Raw genomic sequence first — 21,240 nt, forward strand, 5'->3', positions numbered from 1 at the left:
AGTATGCTATTCAGTTTGATAACAAATGAAAATATTTATTAAAAAAAAAACCTTATATATAAATCTCAATATGCTGTTTTTCTTCATTATCAGCCAATAGTTGTTTACGCAACTGTAGTAGACACTTTGTTTTGAAGGTTCTTCATCCTATCTTTTATTTCATCAATCGTTAAAGATCTATATAAAGAGAAAAAAAATGAGTCGTTTTTTTTGTTCAACCTACTAATAAAAAAATTTATAATTATCACTTACTGATCATTCAATGTACGTAAAATATTCTTGAGCTGTATAGGGTTCATATTGGTAGTGTTGAGTTTACTAACATTTGTTTTCTGATCTTGAGCTTGCTTCAATTGTTCTTGTAACTAGAAATATAATATTAATAGTTATAACATAATATATTTTTATTTTTATTTTTTACCATTTTGATTCTTGCAGCGTAGCCAGATTCCCCAGAAACTTTTTTAGAAAGCTTTTCCAGTTTCTCAATCCATTCTTCCTCTTCCTTTGAAAGCTCAGGTTGATAATTTTTCATTAAGGTACGTAATTGTTCGTCAATTCTTAGACGTAATTTTGTATGTTTTTGAGCAATATCTCTTAATTTTTGCTGTGTTTCATCTTTGGCCTTATCTGAATTCACCTTTTGTAATCTATCATATAATTCTCTTACTGTATTTAACTGTCTTTCAAATTCTTTTTGTTGTAAAAGTAACCTAATAAATAAAGAAAAAAAAATTAAATTTTATAGAAACAAAGTCTAATATTTCCCTCCCTCTTTTACCTGCTATCAATCTTTGAAGCAGCTTTTTTGATATCACGAGCTTCACGACGGATTTGTTCAGAAGCTTTTGCAAAGAATCGAAGAGTTTCTTCATTAACAACAATTTCTTTTGATCCACTCATCTCCGAAGGGATGACGACTTTAGCTTGTTTTGGTAATGAGTCAAGTTGAGGAGGAGGAACGAAGGCTGGTAAAGGTAAAAGGGCTTGATAACTGGTACTAATAACTCCTTCTTCAGCACCAATATCCTTTAATTGAGCTTTAATGGCATTTTGAGATGCTTCAGATATAACGGTGTCACGACGCATATTCAACTCCCTTATCACCAATCGATAACCACTAGTAATTGCTAGTAAAGAATAAGACAAGTAAATATCTGTAATAATAGCTAATCCTGCAATAGGCAAGAATCCATCTTTGAATGGAGAGGTGTTGACAAGTAATCTAACTTCAGAAGATGATTTTTCTTTTAACCAACCATCTAAATCACGCTTGGCTTCAGCGTCTTGACCAGATTCATATTTTATACTAATATCACGTAAATTTTTTATCCAGTTTGTCATTGAAATAGCATGAACACCGCCAGCGTGATAAGCATAGTATACATCTTCATATAAAGGATCAGTAATTAAGGTAACGCTCTGGAATTTAGGATCTTCTTGAGCTTTAAGATTAATTATTTCATACAAGGAAGCTTTAGGAAGGAACTCTGAATCAGTAAGTAAAATTGCCAACTATTACAAGATAAAATATAAATACATTCATATACATGTATATATATAAATATATATGTATTAAATAAAACCTAAGTTTTACTATACCTCTTTTTGCCAATTATTTTTAGCATTTATTACAGGTAACTGCCATTGAGCATCAATTTCACTTCCAAGAATATAATTATGAATAACACCAGTATTCATTGCTAATGCAATGCAGCTTACTGGCTCAGCATTCAAGAATAACATATCTGTAACCTCAATACCGGCGTTAAAAAGCTCTGTATGATTAATTAAAAATGGTCCTTGTCTTCGTACAGGATACAAACTATGCTGATTATCACTTGAAACCGTTAAATTATCATTATCTAAAGCAATTGTCTTTCGTGTAATTTTAGCAGACTGAAATAATATATCAATCCATACACTATGAAGGCTGTAAAGGTGAGATAATGTCTTGTGTTCGTTTGCTGATCCAGATTTAGCTTGTTCATATTTAGCTTCAGACAGACATAGAAGATTATCTAAATGACTACGACGAACGATACTATAAAAGTAAAACCGTAAATAAAAATATATCTTCTTCTTCTTCTTCAAAAAAAGCACTACCTTCTGTAAGGAATAACAGGACAAAGAGCATAAATATGACCACTTCGAAGTGCATAAAAGATAGTAAAGCATTCCCAGCCACTACTATCTTTGCTAGGACCTCCAAGAGCAAAAGAAACAACATCTTCATCAAAATTATCCTCGTCATCAATAGAATAGCCAATTTTTACTCGATTTTGTTGAGGCTTTCTTTGTTCTGCTGGAGATAGATCAAAGAATTGTTCAGGATTATCGATATCTGCACTAACATCAAACATTCTATGAAATAAAAAAAAGAAAAAGAAAAAAAAAGAAAAGGTTATTATTGCTGTATCTTCATTTTATAAATCTTTTACCTTAAGATGCTGTCATTACCAAGAACAACAATATGAGTACGTGTTTCACTAAGAGGATGCCATTCAATTTTAAGGATACTAGTTTTATTGCTATCGTAATATTTTGTACCAACTGATAAAGTACGACAATCAATTTTCTTTCTAGAAATAGTATCAGAAATAGTTGAAAAGCCTTGTCTTGGTAAACAAACAATGACTAATCGTTGTTCCCCAGTTACTGCTAGAAGACGACCATTCTTATTAGGAATCATTGATTCTATTCTAAAGTTAATTTCAGGTGTATCTAGAATCTACATGTAGCTTATTTAGTGAATAGTTTATTGTTAATACTATTCTATCATAAATAAATAGTACCTTATAATGCACAGATTGAATCCAGCCATCAGATAATTCAACACCCTTTTCATCAGCTTCTTGAGCGAGTTTCATCCATGTATCTTTAAAAGAAGTTAGGTTGAGTACTCTAATTTGAGGACCAACTGCTACAAATAAATCATTATCTCTAATTGAAATAACACGATTATGATGTTGAAGAACAAAATCGGTAATATTATTTTCTTGACGTGTTTGCTTTGCTTTGATGTTTTCTGAGTATTTTTGCTCTGAATCCTTCAACTCAAAAATAGAATGTTTAACAAGAAAATCTAGCCAACTGTCATTCAAACTGTTCATTTTCGTATGATTCTTATTATTTTTTATGTGTGAATATATAAAAAGTATTTTTTTTTTTTTTTTTTTTTTTTTGACAACTTTTTCTTCAAGTGTGAAGTCTATACGCGATTTATTAAGCCTGTGACAGTTTTTTTTAAAAAAAAACCCAGTCTAAGAATTAAAATAATGCAATAGATTAAATAATATTATAATAAGTAGCCAAGTTAAAGAAGCCCTATATGTAAATATTTATTCAAGTAAGTCAGCTATTTTATGATAAAGTGTATTATCAATAGCGCCTACAAAATTACAAAATCTTTTATTCAATATTAATGAATGTCTAGAGTTTCAGGAAGTTTATTGTTTTTGTACAATAATCGTGTTTTCTTAAATTATTAGTCTAAAATATGTGTATAGAATATAAACTTGAAGGCAGAAAATAATTGCTTAATACATATATGAAATGTTAAGTATTTTATCGAGGATTGCCCTGATAAAATCACTAACACATTAGTAATCTCTCCTTAGAAATCAAAATTTATTTTATTAAGTGGTAAGAGTTATTTTGTATGAATATGTCATATTTTATAATAATAATAATCTTATGTTCAATTTGTTGTTTGCATTAATATTTACATAATTATTCAAGGAATTGTTTTCATTTCTTCTATATCGCTTTTAGTATTTTGTTTAACAGTATTATGACGACGAGCCTTCTTAACAGCCCAAGAATATTGTTTTGGCCAATTAATATTGACGTTTAAGGACTGAGCAGCACATAAAACAAAAGCACTATTACGTAAGAACTCACGACCTGCTAAAATAAAATCAGCATTGCCCTGTTGAAGGATTTCTTCTGCATCTTCACCTTCAACAATTAAACCAACAGCAGCAGTAGGTATCTGGGCTTCTCTTTTAATGGCAGCAGCAAATTGGACTTGATACATAGGAGCAGCAGGATATTTGACACCCTTCATAATTCCACCACTCGAACAATCAACAAGGTCAACTCCCAATTTCTTTAATTCTTTGGCCAATCGAATTGATTGGTAAATATCCCACCCATTAGGGTTTTCACCCATGGGTTCGGGGTTAACATAATCTGTACACGAGATACGGACCCAAAGAGGTTTGTATTCGGGCCATACAGCACGGACAGCTTGAACAACTTCTAAAGTAAAACGAATACGATTCTCAAAACTACCACCATATTCATCTGTACGTTTATTAGAGCTACCAGAATAGAAACTACTAAGTAAATAACTAAAGAGAGAGAAAGAGAGAGAAATAGAGGTGTTTAGTTAGTAATGTGTAATCCATATCTAATCTTTTTATGAAACTATAATGGAATTTGATTTTTAGATTACCCATGAGCAGCATGAATTTCCAAAACTTCAATACCAGCCTTATCTGCACGAGCTGCAGCATTGGCAAAATCTTGAACTGTTTGTTTAATCTCTTGGACTGTCATAGCATGAGGACGAGCGTAGTGATCTGCATAAGGGATATCAGTAGGACCTACAACACGACTTGGCCAACCATGATCAGCTTCAGTTTCAACATAATCACCCTTAAAAGGGGGGGAGGTAGAGGCTTTACGACCTGCATGAGCAATTTGAATACCTGGAACACTACCTTGAGCTTTTATCGTCTCAACAATACGTGCAATGCCTGGAATATGATCATCGCTCCATATACCAATATCCTGTGGTGTAATTCTACCTTCCGGGACAACTCCACTAGCTTCAATAATGATTAAGCCTGGACCTTTAAGGGCAAACGACCCATAATGACTGATATGAAAATCATTGACAAAACCATTAACGGAACTATACATGCACATTGGAGAAACGCCAATATGATTGTGCATTGTAATCGATTTTTGATTGAATGGCTGAAAGAGCTTTACTCTCTGGGCATCTTCAGGATGAATGGGTGTACCAGGAGGTTTTTGGAAGTTATGAGCATTAGGTGAAACAAAAGGAGGCATTTTATTATTGATATTTTGTTTAGAGTGTTATGTAGATAAAAAAAAAGGGAAGAAAGAAAGAAGAAACAAGTTTAGAAGTATTATAGTTCCATAATGAATGACCTTAACTATATTTATACAAACCAGTTTCATTGCTTCAAAATTTTGACGAGGCTGTACGGATAAAGTTTCATATTGAATAACGACATCATTAATTAATATTTAACTAACTATGATACGTTATTGCAAAGAAATAATAGTTACTACTTAGCTAGGCTTTCAAAGAAAAGGTTATTTTTAGAGTTATAATAATGTAAAACAAGTATTGGAAAAATATAATACATAAACATTTTTCTCTATTTTTTTTTTTTTTTTATTATTCATTCTCTTATTATAAACCATTAACAGCGTGTAGTAGTGTCGAGGACTTTTTCCGCTTTCCAACACTTGTGATAAATTTTTACCATATTTGGCAAGCGTTACTAAGACTTCTATTATTCAAATAAAACTACAGTTCGACAATAAAACCTTTGACGAGTGTAATGGGACCCCTTCGAGGAGCCTACAATAAAAATGCAGACCCTGCCCTCACTGAGGAACAGCTGTCTGAACTCGACATTAACTTTTCGACATTTCGAAAACAATTAACATGTCCTGCATGTTTCAAAACCACTACTTTCCATAGACATGGGTCTTCAAATAAAGAACCCTTCCAGCCTCAATTTTCATGCACCTCCTGTCACAAAGCTGTAAAAGCTTTTGAAATGTACCCTATAGTCCGTTCTGCTGCACAAAATCAACAACCGTTGTCTCTAACGACCTCCAACGTGGAGATTATGCCACCCGAATTGGAATCTACTACTGCCAGCAACAGCCAATCTGAACTTATTAAGCAGTTATGCCAAACTGTCGAGCAGTTGACTGCAGAACTCTCTCAAGCACGTAGTGAAATCCAAAACTTACATGCCCGACTTAACAACATGCCTGCCGTTACAACAACATCGGAGTTTCCCACCCTCCAGGAATCCCAAACCCAGCTTACTAAATTCCCAGATGCTCCTTGGAACAACAAAGAGAAAGTACAAGCACTTAAACAACCTTCACTTCAACAACGTGAACAACGCCGTCTCCAACGAGAAGCTGCAGCCGCCCGCTTCTTTCAACCACCATCATTGAACCAAGGTTTCAAGTTCCTCTACATCCCAACAAAAGCCCGAATTCCTGTTGGCACCTTACGCACTACCTTTCGAAAACTTGGTGTTAATAATGCTCGATTACTCGACATTCATTATCCCGCTCGTAATACAGTTGCCATTCTTATCCATAATGATTATGAAACCGAATTTACAGACCTTCTACGCCACCATAACATTACAATCAAAGCAGATTTTAACCCCTCCAGTGGTAAGATCCTTGCAGATCCCAAGTACTCCACTCTTACAACTAATGAAAGAGACGTCATAGCGTCAGACCTCCAACAAACCCGTCTGGAACGTGCACTTGACCATATTCGTACACCAGTTAAATTCGCTGTTGCCCGTTTTTTCCTTGACAAACAATGGATTTCTAAACGAAAATTTGACTCACTCAAGACCGATCGTAATACACAACTAAACAATATCTTTGATTCTCCTCAACAACAATCAACACCAACATCGGACGGTATGATTACTGATGACACCGAAAGAGAAGACGTTCCTATGGACGGCACTCAAGGAGAACAATCCGGTAATACTACTTTTGCTGCCTCTAGAGCTGATACTCCTCCTCGACATTAAATAAATGAGTTCTTTACGAATTTCTTTATTTAATGCTACAGGCCTTCCAAAACAAGCAATATCTCTTATACTCGAACTATCTCAAACCTCTGATCTGCTTTTCGTTACCGAAACGTGGCTCTTATCACCAAACCGCTATCCTACTAACTGGTCTCAATACCATACATATGGCAACCCAACAAACTCCTATAATGTTCATCGGGGAACTCTTGGCCTTGCTCTCTTGGTTAACCCACAGTGCAAACTACCTATCTACCAAGTCACTCATGAACATCCTTTATTAGCTAAGTATTCCTTATCAACTATTATCTCGTCTAAGATACTGGTCCACTGTCTTTATTTACCCCCATCATTAAAAACTGACGATATAACACAAATACTAGATTTATTACCGTTACATGTTTCAAACACTACCACTACTATCATTTGTGGGGATTTTAATGCTCGAATGGGTGATGTTACCGGTGACAGCCGAACAAATGCTACAGGCCGGCAAGTTCTTAACTGGATGATTGCGCATAATCTTATACTATGGAACGAACGTCTTACTTATGGAGAACCTACGTCTTATACATTTCAAGGTACAAGTATCATTGATTTCTTTTTTAGTAACCATGAACTAGGATCACCTAATCTTCAAATTCGCGATGATCTATCTCTCAACTCCAATCACAAATTCATGACTTTCTCATTTATTGTTTCAGATCCTCTCGTCAATACTCCACTACCAAAAAGAACCACTTGGAATCTTGGAAAACTCAAACACCTAAAAACCAGAGACAAGTATAAGAAAGTGTTCCTTGAAAATTTTCCCCTAATTCTTCCTCCACATTCATCTCTTCCTTTTACTGATAGAACTACAGCCTGTCATTACATAGATTCCATACATAACCAATTGTGTGACGCTATCATCTTGGCGCTCGATTCAGTTTGTGGCCGGCGCTCTCCTCAGGAAGACGACTACATGAAGGATTTCTGGACACCTGAAATGACAGCAGCTTTTAACAGAAAGGAATATCTCTATAAGAAATGGCGGAAAGCACGTGGACTGAATAGTCTATCGTTGTGGATCCAACACCAAGAAGCACAGGCATTATTACGACGATTAGTGACTAAACGACGACGTGAAACATGGAACCGCTTTTGTGAGAGAATGGCAAAGGGTGATTATACAAAAGCAATTGCGAAATTTAGCAAGATTCGTAAAAACCGGAAGATCAAGTCAACCTTTTCAATGCCTGAAGGACCACAAAATTCCGCCGACGTCATGGCACATCATCTGGAGCAAATTTTTGCAGGCAACTTGTTACCGTCTCGTAACTCCACAACTACGACTCAGAATCAACCTTTCAATGACATTCATACATGTCCTATTGATATTGATTGCATTAACACAGCAATTAAAGAACTTCCCCGTGGTAAAGCACCTGGTGTGGATCATTTCACTGTTGAGATGCTACAACCATTGACTGAAACCTTGACTCCTGTACTCCTATACATCTTTCGATTATGCTGGCAATGGTCGTACACACCTCTCTCCTGGCGTGTGGCCCAAGTAATCCCGATACACAAAAAAGGCTCTATCTCTGACCCAAGCAACTTTCGTCCCATCAGTTTGACGTCCACTTTTCGTAAGATACTTGAAAAATGCCTATACACTGACCTCGAATGCCAGAGTCCAAAACTTGACATTGCCCAAGGAGGTTTCCGTAGCTCCCGGAGTACACTTGATCAAGCCCTCTGCCTCGTAGAAACATGTTCAATTTTCCGTCGAAAGCTTAAAGTCACTCCTACTCTCGCTTTCCTTGACATTAAATCCGCATATGATACTGTTGACCGGAATTTTATTTGGCAATCCCTTCGACCGTACATATCTCCAGCACTGCTTGGTCTAATTCAACATCTCTTTGACGATGTCTATATAGAAGTTCTAGTTTCGAACGCTACCTCTTATCGGTTTTCACCTACCACTGGCGTCCTACAAGGTTCCATTCTATCACCGTTTTTGTATTCCATTTACATTAACCAGTTGCCCTCTCTACTTCGTCGTCAACCGCTTGATGACGTGCCTCCAACAGATGTCTGCTGTTTTGCTCGATCCATCAATTGTCTCCTGTATGCTGATGATGTTGTACTCATAGCTGACCCTACTGAACTTGAGGACCTGCTGCAGAAATGTGAGGAGCATAGTCAACGCTTAGGTTATCGCTGGAATCCACTGAAATGTGCTATACTGGCTCCTAGTTCTGATAGTCGTTCTTATTCTCTGTATGGCACTACACTACCTCGTCAGACATCCTTTTCCTACTTGGGTATCTCTATTAGCCCTGGTGGTCTCTTGAACACAGCTGAATTAGTGCAAAACAATATTAATAAGGCGCTTCAAACTATGAATCAAATGACGTCCCTCGGTGTCAATCACAAAGGTTTTGATCGGCTTCTCTCTGTCCGTTTTTACACTCAAATAGTACGTGCTCAGCTTGAATATGGCCTCGCTATTAACTCGGTCTCTGCTACTCAAATCACAAAATTAGAAGCATGTCAAACACAATGTATCCGAAAAATTTTTGGCGGTAGTACTCGGTCCTCAACTAAAGTTATGTTGCACTTGGTCAACCTGCCCACAATGAAGGAACGTGTTTACCTCCTGCAAGCTAAATTCTTACTTCGGTCTATCTACTCTCCGAACGATACTCTTGTTTCCAAGTTTTTACCACATATACGCCCCTCTTCAAGCCATTCTCAATGGTATAAGCTTTCGAAAACACCTATTTGGCAACGGTATACTGCTTCTTTTGACGATAATATTTATGATCCTCGTGCTTTTGCTGGTATTTGTAAAGCATACCTGAAAGATAATCTTAATGATCGACGAAACAGTAAGAATGCCGTTCTCTTGTCTGCCTGCCGTCCTACCCTAGGTATCGATCCTATCCTCTGGTTACCTATGTCAAATGCAGAACGCAGTCGAATAGTCCGCTGGCGTCTAGGTTGGTTACCTGGTGGTGCCCCTAAACCATGCATATATCATCCTAATGAATTGTTCACAAGATCCCATGCTATATGGTGTCTACATATGCATCAAAGATTGCAAATGCCGTTGACCGAACCCGACCCTTTGTCCTTCCTCTTAAATAAGCTGCCAATTAAACAAAAACGCATGCCACCAATCGCATCAGCTTCCAACTCATCTGACTTTCCCGCCTGGAAGATTCGTTGGCCTGCTATATGCCTTCTACTTTTTGAACTTGACTATCTCCATCATGGTAAACTTCCTCCAGAAACTGCCCCCCTTGGTGCAAAACTTGTAAACTGGCTACGTAACTCTAAATCTAGTATTTATTGATATATCTTGCTTTTCCTCTTCCCTTCTCTTTCTTTTTTACCCTTTTGCCTATCAAAAGGTTTTTTAGTACATTTTTATCCTTTCTTGAACTGACCCGGGCAATCCAATACGCCAGTATTATGTGCTCACATGGGTTGTTTAAATTTTTGTTATAAAAATTTTTTGTTATAAAATAAAATAATTCTTAATCGTGTAGTAGTGTCGAGTTTTAACATCCGAAGAGTTATATTACGGAAAATGTTTAGACTTGGCAATTATTATCCTTTCAATAAAACCTGCACATTTTTTTTTTTAATTCTCTGTAAGCGATTGTTTTAATAATGATTGATGTTTTCATTAAATTATTGATTTTATTCTAAAGACACGTTTTTTTTTTCAAAGGCATAATTCCCATCAAATACTATAAGTATGCGGTCTATTTATTTGAGATACAATAATATCTCTGGTGATTTTTTTTTTTCCTTTTTTTTGAACCGAATTCATAACAGTGAAAATGACAGATATTTTGTATTCTTCCAAGCATAAAATTAATTACATCTAGCCATATATAGATATATATTCTTACATTACCTTTCTAAATAGTATACTATACATTGCTTAAATATGCATTTTTGTTTACAAGTTAATATCGTCTTAACTCTACATGAGATATTTCAACTATCTGGTCGGAGCCGATAGGTAATTTTTAACAAGCACTTGCAAAAGATCTTTTCAAATAAATTGAAAAAAAAAAAAAAAAAAAAAAAAAAAAACGCAATATTTTGCCTAGAAATTAAATTTATTCCCTTTTTTTTTATTTTATTTTATTTTATTTTATTTTTTCTTAGTTTTATTTTTTATTCGAGATTAACTGAATGTCCAATAAACTTCGGCAAAGACGTGTCGAAACAACTGGAGCTTCACCAGAAAAGTTTTCTGATGTAGATTATGATGACTCCAAAAAGGTATTAATCTGAATATAAATTCTAATTCTGTCATTTAAACTTATTTCATCTGTTTTTTTTTTTAGTACGGAAAGGAGATCGTCCCCGTAGAAACAGCAATCACAGGTCATAAAATTGCCTTTACTGTCTTAACTCTCCTTGGATTCTTTATTACCTTTTATAAGATTTGGAATCCCGCTGAAGTTGTGTAAAGTAGCTTTAATCCTTAAACTCATCTACTTCTTTTTTTTCTAATCTCTTCTTCTTTCCCTTGATTTATTTAGATTCGATGAAGTACATTTCGGCAAATTTGCAGGCTACTACTTACGCCGTACGTATTATTTTGATGTTCACCCTCCTTTGGCCAAGCTTATGATCGCTGGTGCTGGTTATCTCTTAGGTTTTGACGGCCATTACGATTTTGCTAATATTGGTGATAACTATGTAGATCACCAAGTACCTTACATCGGCTTACGCGCTCTTCCTGCTACCCTTAACGTTATATCAATAGGGTTGATCTATCAAATCATGAAGGAGTCTGGCTATGCATTACTTGTCTGTATACTTAGTACAGCAATGTATATTTTTGATAACGCGATGGTCACACAAAACCGACTGATCTTGCTAGATTCTATGTTAGTTGTTTTTATGTTGGCCACAATTTATTGTTATGTAAAGTTTAGAAAATTAAGGCATGTGTCATTCAGTATAGAATGGTGGGGATGGTTAACTTTGACAGGTGTTTTTATGGCCCTTACTGTTAGGTAATATATATATATATATATGTATATGTATATGAAGATCATTTATTTCTTATTTCTTTTTTCTTTGTTAAGTGTTAAGATGGTGGGTCTTTTCTTGGTCGCGTTAATCGGCTTATCTGTCATTTATGATTTATGGATGCTTTTGGATATTAAACGAGGATTAACAATGGTATAAAGAAAAGAAAAAAGCTCTTGTTTTTATTAGAGTGTGATAATCATATTTATACGTGTTATAATAGAATCAATTTATGAAACATTTTTATGCTCGTGCATTCAGTCTTATTTTTGTACCTACAGTTATTTATCTTTTTTGGTTTTATGTTCATTTTGCTATTCTAAATGAATCTGGTCCTGGTGATGATTTTATGTCAACCCGTTTCCAAGATACACTTAAGAACAGTCCATTAAAAATGGCTGCATTAGGTAAGCAAGTATATTATAAAGTTGTCTTTTTTTTTTCTTCTTCTAATGACATATCTTAAAGAGGTCCACTATGGTGATGAAATTACTATTAAACATAAAGATACAAATGCTTATCTTCATTCGCATGATTTACATTATCCTCTTAGATATGAAGATGGACGTATAAGTAGTAAAGGACAACAAGTGACAGCAGTTCTCGAACCTAATGAAAACTGTTACTGGCGTATTAAGCCTGCTAAATCTGAAAATAACACTAATGATGATGAACCTCATCTTGTCAAAAACGGAGATATTATTCAATTAGAACACGTTGTAACAGGCACAAATCTCCTAACGCATGATGTTGCCTCACCCTATATGCCAACAAATGAAGAAGTCACGACTGTTCCACTAGACACACGTTACGATGAAACACTCTTCAAGATTATTTTTGAAAGCGATAATAATGATATTTTAGAAACACACATGACTTCCTTTAGACTTATCCATGAGGATACTAAAGTTGCTGTTTGGGCACATAACCAAAAATTACCTGAATGGGGTCTTGAACAACTTGAAGTGAATGGCAATAAAAATGCAGTTGATAAGACCAATTATTGGAGTGCTCAAGATATCAAGGGCAAGAATGCTACATTGATTAATGCACATAAGGCGAATAAAGAACGAGGTCATATGCCTTTCATTAAAAAGTTTATAGAATTACAAGGCCGTATGATTTCACATAATGCGGGACTTACAAAGCCTCATCCTTATCAGTCTACTCCTATTACTTGGCCATTTATGGTACGTGGTGTCTCCTATTGGTCCCATGAAGAAAGCCGCTCACAGATTTACCTGACAGGTAACTTGTTTGGTTGGTATTTATCTGTGGGTGGTTTGGCTGTCTTTGCAGGCATTTTGTTAGCTGATGTATTAGCACGACGTCGTGGAATTGAACCCATTGAAGAGCCTGTCCGTCATCGTTTCATTCAATCAGCGGGATTCTTTGTTGTTGGTTGGGCCTTACATTACTTTCCATTTTTCTTGATGGGACGTTCATTATTCTTGCATCATTATTTGCCTGCTGCAACAGTAAACTATTTAGTTCTCGGTGCTATGTATCAATTCATATTTGTAGATGGTATTGATTGTCCTGTGTCCATTGGTGGACGTGGTAGAATCACAAGAGCAGAAGTCACATGGAAGTTATATGCTGCAGTAATAGTAACAGTCGCGTTACAAGTCGCTATGTTTATCTATTTAGCTCCATTAACATATGGTTTACCCATGACATTAGAACAAGTTCAAAATCATCAATTACTGAGTGGATGGAAGTTGCAATATGGTAAGTAAATAAATATAAGTAGTTTTTGTGTGTGTGTGTGTGTTTTTAATTTATTAAATATTTATATTTTTTTTATTTATTTTTTATAGCCAAATAAATTATATCTTTTTTACATGCATTAAAATAAAAATTGATTTTTTATTACATAATAATTTCTCCTGCCTTTTAATTAAAAAAAAAAAAAAAAAAAAAAAAAGCTCCACAATATTCCCTTTTTTTTTTGTTATTCATTTTTAAATTTTATTAAATAATATGGCTACACGAAGTAGAACTTTATTGTTTCTTCAATATAGAAACTCATATGCAAGAACACAAAGTTCTGCTCATCATTTTTCAGCAGGTGCATCCGAAACGGAAGGTCTCATAGAGAGTTCAGATCATGTCATAGAAATGGCCGTGCTGCCGCCCAAATGGTAATAACATGAATTCAAAAGGCAAAAAACGATTTTGTATACAAGTAAACTAATTTCTTATTATAGGGTAGATATTGTAGACGAAGTTGATGAAGCATTAGACATTGTAAAAGATAAAAGTAAAATAATTCAAGGAAAAAAAAAAGGAAATAGTAAAATCGAAACACTAATTTATTACCTGTAGTTACAAAGCTAGAAGGCATGCATCGCAAACATTTACTACCTGGGTTTGATGATCGAAGTTCAGATGAAGCAGCCATTGACAACTTAACACAAGAAATTACAAACGTAAGATAATTCTAGGCTTATTAAATACAAAGAAATAAACTAAGTTTTATTTAGGAATTTTATCGTATAAAACGAGATATTCAACGCATTCGAGTTGGAGAAAATGATTCCGATCAAGATGATAAATTAGCAAGGAATATACAAACCAGTTTAGCGACAAAAGTTCAAGACGTATCAACAAGCTTTAGGAAACAGCAATCATCCTACTTACAAAGTAAGGTATATTTTTAAATTAAAAATGGAGCTTTGTTTATGACTCATTTGTCGGTAATAATAGGATTACAAGGTCAGGAGAATCGAAAAGCAGATATTTTAGGATTGGAATCTGATCTAAGTAATGAAGCGGCTGAATTACTGCTAGATGAAGATGCACAAGTGGTAAAGAAATAATTTATTATTAATATTTAATTTTTTCTTTTTTTTTAAAAAAAACAATGAATATGCATATATAGGGCTTTACAGAATCTCAGCTGGCAGTATTAGAGTCAAATGAAACGATGATTGATCAAAGAGAAAGAGAGATTACGCAAATTGCAAAATCAATACATCAATTAGCCGAAATATTTCGAGATTTACAGACACTTGTGATTGATCAAGGGTCACTATTAGATAGAATTGACTATAATATTGAACAAACGACAGTGCAGGTTAAAGATGCAGTAGTGCAATTAGATAAGGTAATAGGAGAAAAAAAAAAGGAAAGGAAAATAAAAACTAGTTTCTTACAAACATTTGTGTAGGGCGCTCGATACCAAAATAAAGCAAGAAAACGAAAACTAATATTACTTTTAATTTTGATTATTTTATTATTAATTGTTATATTAATTGTAAAGCTAAAACGACATTAAATACTTGTATGAATAGCATATTTTATTTATGCAAGAAGCAAGATAAATATACCTTTTAATAAGGCCGCAGACTACCTTATTCTATAAATAATTTAATGCTTGTTCTTCTTTTCTTCTCGAAGTGTTAATTCATTCTTCAAACTATTCAAATGATCAACTTCTTGATCAAGTTCTGTTTTATTGTTACTAGAACTGTTCTTTAAATCTTCAACTATTCTTTCCTGTCCTTCAACCGATTGGGATAATTGATGTCGAAGTCCTTTTTCTTCAATAGCGAAGGCTTCTTGCTCATTTTTTGGGTTTTTTGCAGACATTTTTTAACAGAAAAGAATATATAGTTATATAAATGATACTATGTTTCATTATATATGTATTAAAAAAAAAAAAGGCCTATATAATTTAATCATAGCTTCGTTATTATGACGTAGAGGGGGGGGATATAGAGCACTAGTAATTCCTGTTTAGTAGAAGTATGCTGCTATTGATATTTATGTAAAGTTTAATAAAAAGTATTACTTATAGCAATAATAACAGTAATTGCTGCATTGTTTTTTTTTGCTTACATAATGATATCTGGTTCCTAAGCAGTAGAGAGAGATTTGTTGACTCTTTGTGCGATTTTTTATTATAAAATGAGACGACTGCTGAGCCAAAAAAAAAAAAAAAAAAAAAAAAAAAAAAAAAAAAAAGCACAAATTAAATTATTATCTTTTTTTTTTTTTTTTTTTTCTCGTGAACTTTATGACCTCTTCTACTTCTACACATTCTAGCAACTTCAAGTTTTCTGGTAACTAAACAAACAATAATGATATAATGGTATATTTATACTTTTGAAAATAGTGGGGAATACATTTGATTCACTTCGAACAATTCGTATAGCAGCTAAAGATGGAAAAAGCGGACAAGATATTCATTTACAATATTCACATCAGAAAGTGATCGGCAACGGCTCTTTTGGGGTTGTATATCAAGTAAAGCTTGATCAATCAGGCGATGATGCAGCCATCAAAAAAGTATTACAAGATAAACGATATAAGGTATAATTATATGTACCTTTAATAGACAGTTTTGAGTTAACTTTTTTTTATTTTTTGTTAATAGAATCGAGAACTAGAAATAATGAAGGTCATGAATCATCCAAATATTTGTAGTATAAAAGCATATTTCTATACTCAAGGCGATAATAAGGTGAGATATAAATACTCAGTTAATTATTAATCATCATAACTAAATCTCTTCTACTTTGGAACCATTGGTTCATGGTGATGCTCCCGAAACGCTTTTTTAAGAAAGATGATCAAATCTACCTAAATCTTGTCATGGAATATATACCAGAAACTGTCTATCGAGTCAGTCGTCACTACAACAAAATTAAACAATCTGTGCCTCTTCTGATCATCAAACTGTATATGTATCAGCTATTCCGTTCCCTCGCTTATTCCCATATGTTGGGCATCTGTCACCGAGACATTAAACCCCAAAATCTTTTAGTTCATCCTATCACGGGTCTACTTAAATTATGTGATTTTGGGTCCGCCAAATTATTAGTAGAAGGTGCCATTAATGTCTCCTACATCTGTTCTCGATATTATAGAGCTCCAGAGCTTATCTTTGGTGCTAGTCGATATACAACCAGTATTGATATTTGGTCCTCAGGTTGTGTAATGGCTGAATTATTGCTGGGACAACCGCTATTTCCTGGAGAAAGCGGAATTGATCAATTAGTAGAGATCATTAAAGTATTAGGGACACCTACGAAAGAAGAAATATTAACAATGAATCCCGAATATTATATGGAGCACAAGTTTCCTATCATTAAGCCACATCCACTTTCTAAAGTATTCTTTAGATCAAGGGCACCACCAGAGGCCTTAGACCTCCTCTCACATATTCTACAATATGACCCAAAACTGAGACCAACAGCGAGTGAGGCTTTAGTCCATCCATTTTTCGATGAGTTGAGAAATCCTGAAACAAAGTTGACAACAGGTAGAGAATTACCTGAGTTGTTCAATTTTACGCGAGAAGGTAAAAGCAGTGCAAAATTTATGTAGTTAAAAAAAAAATATGTATTCATGTATATAAATATTAATGATTTTATTACATTTAGAACTTTCGATAAGACCTGATTTAATACATAAACTTGTTCCAAATCATTACATGAATACTTTAAAAGAAAAGATGGGAATCGATATACACAGCTTTATACCTATTCCACCTGAAGAACTACGTTTACATAATTTGGATTAAAAAAAAAAATACTGTAATAAATCACTGTAATAATAAATTATGTCATTTAATCTATATTTTGCTGCTGTAATTTTTTTCTTTTAATACTTGCACGAATTGAATTTATCGCATCTTTTACAAAGGGTCGGATAGGTGGCAAATCGTCATTTTCCTGTGCTGATATATTCTTTTTCTTTTTCATAGCCTTTCTTAATTTCTTCTTCTTCCTTTTTAATATCTTTTTTTGGATCGCATCCTCTATTATTTTCTGTGAAGATATATCATCTGCCTTTATTTCTTTTGTTTCTATGTTTACTTTTCTCTCTGCTCCTTCTATTTCTCCCTCTTCGCTTAATATTTCTTTTGCTGGTTCTTCCGCTATCGAAATCTTGACCTTTTTCACTCTTTGGTGATTTTCTGATTGGGATATTCTCTTTCCAGATCTTGAAAAGTGTATCACGATACCACATTCCTCATCTGGTGTATTTTTGGATGTCACATAAGGGTTATTCTTTACAAAGTTTGTAACGTTTGATTGCAACTGTATTGTCTTTAAATAATCTATGACATGAAACAATTCATGATCGCACTTATCGCCATGTTGAAATGTACTCACTTTTATTAAATTATAGGGCTGTTTTACCAACTTGAAAGGTGTATCATCCAGTACGATTGTATTAGCGGCATTAAACTCTGGTAAGACCTCCCACACCTTATCCAGATCTTTAATTGTATCTATTTTACTATAAAATTCAGCAGTTGACAGACCGAAATGGCTGCGATCCCAAACCAGTTGAAGAGGATAATCAATCACTTTACACATGGCCTCTACAGAATGTTTCTGAGCAGAGCTCCAAATCATGACTACGAAATTAGAAAAGATGTAATCGAAAAATGTGGAATGATGTGGACGTAAGTAGAAGCCACCATTGGGTCGTTTGATACGTGAGATAAGGGTACCATTGAGATCAAGCACAAGTAACTGTTTTTTGATAAGCGGTAGTGGTAATTGAATAGTTGGATAGGTTGATGCTTTGAGATATGTATTAGTAGGTGCTGCTAAATTTTTATCAGTCATAAGATTACAAATGCAATGATTCGCTGTAGAAAGAAAAAAAAAATATATAAAACGAAAAAAAAATAAAATAAACAAATACAAATACTTGATGTTCCTTAAAAGGGTGTGTTTTGGGGTGAATATAGTAAAACTAATTAAATTATTATGATGAGTATTAACGAGATGCAAGAAAAGGTATTTTTACATTAAGTCTAGATACTAAAGATCTTTATTTATTTTGATAATCATAAATAGTAGAAAGTTATAAATATCATGCTACAATAAAAAACAGTATCCCAATTTAGCTATAAGCCTTGTCAAAAATTGTTAAAATAAATAATATATTTTTGAGTATTAAAAAAAAAAAAAAAAAAAAAAGACTATCATAAAAGCTCAATTTTATGTATTTTGTTTACAAAGCTGTGAAATAACAAAATAACTAACTCTCTAAAAGTAATAAAAGTGAATGGATAGTCTTCCATAAGATATATATACGATATAGTGATAAAGAGGTACTGGTAAGTATGAAAAGACTTAGGGTAGTCAAGTCATTTCTAAAATTCTTATATAAATAAACATAATCTCTCTATTGATATTCCCATGTTCAGTAGCTTGACTATTATATAGTTACTTTATATTGGAACTTATTTGCAGCAGCGAAAAGAGGGTAATAGAATAAGGAACATTCTTTTGATTGCCTTCTATGTGATATATGTTAGTGTACATAAATTGATGTTAAAACCTAATACTTCCTTTGATGAAACAAATGAATTATAATATCTGGGCATGGCAATAGTTGATGTAATTATGTGATTCAATTGATATCTATTTGACGGGGTCTGACCTTAATCTTATAGAGGTTTTGACCATCTAATTTTACATGTCAAAAACAGTTTTTTTTTTGAATCCCAAGAGTACACAAGAGCTGTTGCAACGAGTAGGGTTATGATGTAGATAGGATTTATCAAAGAAATATCAATCGCTACAAGGCATTGATCCAAATTTATTCAAACCATGGTATAATTCATGTCATTGATCTTGTTGAAGAAGTTATGTTTGTAAGTAAAAAGATGTTGCTCTACCTTATCGATACGAGATGAGTCGATACATGACATTTATCAGAGCCTTTTAATGTAGATGTTTATGCCCTTGCTATCTTGATCTTATTTGTACAACTATTTTTGCTTGATTTCATAGTGGAGGAGCTCTTAAAGTTCTTTAATGTATTTAAAGAAGCTTTGTTGAATATGAAGAAAAAGATAAGCTAACAGTACATGTAAAATCGAATGTATTCTTTATATTCTGTATATATATATAGTAATTGGTATTGGTTTCTCCTTCTCTCCCTTTTGATATTCCACATTATGATAAGGAATAAAGTGTAAACAAGGTATATTACTTTAAGAAAATTTAATATAGTAGCATGAAAATAATTAACAGAATAGATACCAATAGAATTTATTCAATATACACTACTTCCATTAGAATAAATAGATATAACATGGGAGAGGGAAAAGTGGCTTTTTATGAAAAGAATGGTATTTATGCCTTTTTTTTGTGTTACCACTAATATAAGGAAAGTAAGTATTTAGTAGCCATAGCGATAACTTTATTTTCTTTTTTGGTTCAAAAGTAGAAAGGATTATAATTGTTTTTTAATAAAATTTTCTCAATCTTCCCTTTTTATATAAATTAAAATAAAATATTTGTTTGGAATCTGAATTTGAAAAGTAGACTTTACTTATTTAGCCGCGTTTAATGTCTTGGCTATATTTTGATCTGGTGTCATGTGCGCCTATGATTTAAAATGAAATAGATAAGTCGGAGGTTATTTTTTATTTTTATTTTTTTTAAAGTTCGAATCAAAAAAATTCTGGATTGCCCATTTTATCCCCTCTTTGCTTTTTTTTTAAATATATGACACATAAATAGATGTGTTAATTCTATATACAGCTTCCAAGTAGAGAAATCTCTTATAAAGAATAAGAGAATTGATCATGATATATATATTTTTTCCTTTAAAATTTTGCTTTGTGTCGTCACCCTCTACTATTCGATCTATTCTGAAACATGTCTGAGCTCTGTTTCAAGATAATAAATGCATCATATTATCGACTTTTTATGTAAAACAGTTACAACCACTTCATATAAATTAAAATTAATAATCATCATAGGAACAATAAAAAGTGATAATATAAAGAAATGCATGTATTTTTATTTTATTTTATCTATTTATTTTTTCAAAATTTATATATAGTAGAAATCTCAGCTTGATTGGGGCTGTTTTATTCGTAAAATAAGATTGGTTACTAAGGGTTTTTTTTTTAAATCTCAACTGGTAATCCTTGTTAATGTTTAGTTTGTTTAGTGTTTTACCTCAAATAATTCCGTTTCTTCAGAGCTGTATGTTATTATATGTACATCTTTACGAGTTAATTATATTGTCAAAAGGGGAAAAAAAAGGAAAAGGTGAAATATGTCAAAGTATGTGCTACTTAACTTTATTTGCCACACAATCAAATGTTCTCACGCTTTGATCTATTGGTAACAAACAATGAAAAAAAAAGAAACCTTTTTTCTGACATTTTCGTTGTAATTGTTTTTCAGCTTTTCTTTTAACCAATCAACAAATTAAATGAAAAAAAATTTTTCTTGTATAAAAACTGTCAAATTTAATGATAAGACCATCCTTTTCCTTCTTGTTTTTTCCCCCTTTTTTTTTTTGAAGTTTTGAAATAAGAAAAAATATACCTTTACACTTTCTCCCTTATTTTTTTTTTATTTTA

The 21,240-nt window shown here is 33.3% G+C and overlaps 7 protein-coding genes across 7 annotated transcripts; 4 read left to right on the plus strand and 3 right to left on the minus strand.

Moving 5' to 3' along the window:
* Positions 1-49: 49 nt before the first annotated feature.
* Positions 50-3,145, minus strand: BX663DRAFT_525184 (uncharacterized protein). Its single transcript, XM_051529730.1, has 8 exons — positions 2,796-3,145; positions 2,442-2,731; positions 2,107-2,364; positions 1,603-2,044; positions 782-1,515; positions 422-713; positions 253-365; positions 50-177 (listed from the first exon to the last, which is right to left on the minus strand). The coding sequence occupies exons 1-8, from the start codon at positions 3,111-3,113 to the stop codon at positions 105-107; spliced, it is 2,520 nt and encodes an 839-aa protein (XP_051378395.1). The 5' UTR covers positions 3,114-3,145; the 3' UTR covers positions 50-104.
* Positions 3,146-3,642: 497 nt separating this feature from the next.
* BX663DRAFT_525187 (uncharacterized protein) lies at positions 3,643-5,149 on the minus strand. The gene is made up of 2 exons (XM_051529731.1): positions 4,460-5,149; positions 3,643-4,355 (listed from the first exon to the last, which is right to left on the minus strand). The coding sequence occupies exons 1-2, from the start codon at positions 5,080-5,082 to the stop codon at positions 3,737-3,739; spliced, it is 1,242 nt and encodes a 413-aa protein (XP_051378396.1). The 5' UTR covers positions 5,083-5,149; the 3' UTR covers positions 3,643-3,736.
* Positions 5,150-5,603: 454 nt separating this feature from the next.
* BX663DRAFT_412523 (uncharacterized protein) lies at positions 5,604-6,500 on the plus strand (the record flags this gene model as incomplete). The annotated part of the gene is made up of 1 exon (XM_051522307.1): positions 5,604-6,500. A coding segment is annotated over one exon (897 nt), but the record flags the coding sequence as incomplete, so codon positions are not given.
* A 4,471-nt stretch (positions 6,501-10,971) lies between these two features.
* Positions 10,972-13,748, plus strand: BX663DRAFT_525198 (glycosyltransferase family 39 protein). The gene is made up of 7 exons (XM_051529732.1): positions 10,972-11,129; positions 11,195-11,316; positions 11,393-11,872; positions 11,945-12,041; positions 12,112-12,295; positions 12,357-13,619; positions 13,709-13,748. The coding sequence occupies exons 1-7, from the start codon at positions 11,040-11,042 to the stop codon at positions 13,714-13,716; spliced, it is 2,244 nt and encodes a 747-aa protein (XP_051378398.1). The 5' UTR covers positions 10,972-11,039; the 3' UTR covers positions 13,717-13,748.
* A 74-nt stretch (positions 13,749-13,822) lies between these two features.
* Positions 13,823-15,501, plus strand: BX663DRAFT_525200 (t-SNARE). Its single transcript, XM_051529733.1, has 7 exons — positions 13,823-14,032; positions 14,099-14,151; positions 14,217-14,320; positions 14,375-14,534; positions 14,598-14,698; positions 14,773-14,997; positions 15,061-15,501. The coding sequence occupies exons 1-7, from the start codon at positions 13,872-13,874 to the stop codon at positions 15,166-15,168; spliced, it is 912 nt and encodes a 303-aa protein (XP_051378399.1). The 5' UTR covers positions 13,823-13,871; the 3' UTR covers positions 15,169-15,501.
* A 408-nt stretch (positions 15,502-15,909) lies between these two features.
* BX663DRAFT_555922 (kinase-like domain-containing protein) lies at positions 15,910-17,418 on the plus strand (the record flags this gene model as incomplete). Its single annotated transcript, XM_051531675.1, has 5 exons — positions 15,910-15,955; positions 16,009-16,205; positions 16,270-16,356; positions 16,458-17,196; positions 17,279-17,418. The coding sequence occupies 5 exons, from the start codon at positions 15,910-15,912 to the stop codon at positions 17,416-17,418; spliced, it is 1,209 nt and encodes a 402-aa protein (XP_051378400.1).
* Positions 17,419-17,896: 478 nt separating this feature from the next.
* On the minus strand, positions 17,897-18,451 carry BX663DRAFT_422271 (HAD-like domain-containing protein; the record flags this gene model as incomplete). Its single annotated transcript, XM_051522415.1, has 1 exon — positions 17,897-18,451. A coding segment is annotated over one exon (555 nt), but the record flags the coding sequence as incomplete, so codon positions are not given.
* Between the last annotated feature and the right edge of the window lie 2,789 nt (positions 18,452-21,240).

This window comes from Cokeromyces recurvatus (genome assembly GCF_025118155.1).
Source record: "Cokeromyces recurvatus strain NRRL 2243 chromosome Unknown BX663scaffold_41, whole genome shotgun sequence".
Classification (NCBI taxonomy): domain Eukaryota; kingdom Fungi; phylum Mucoromycota; class Mucoromycetes; order Mucorales; family Mucoraceae; genus Cokeromyces; species Cokeromyces recurvatus.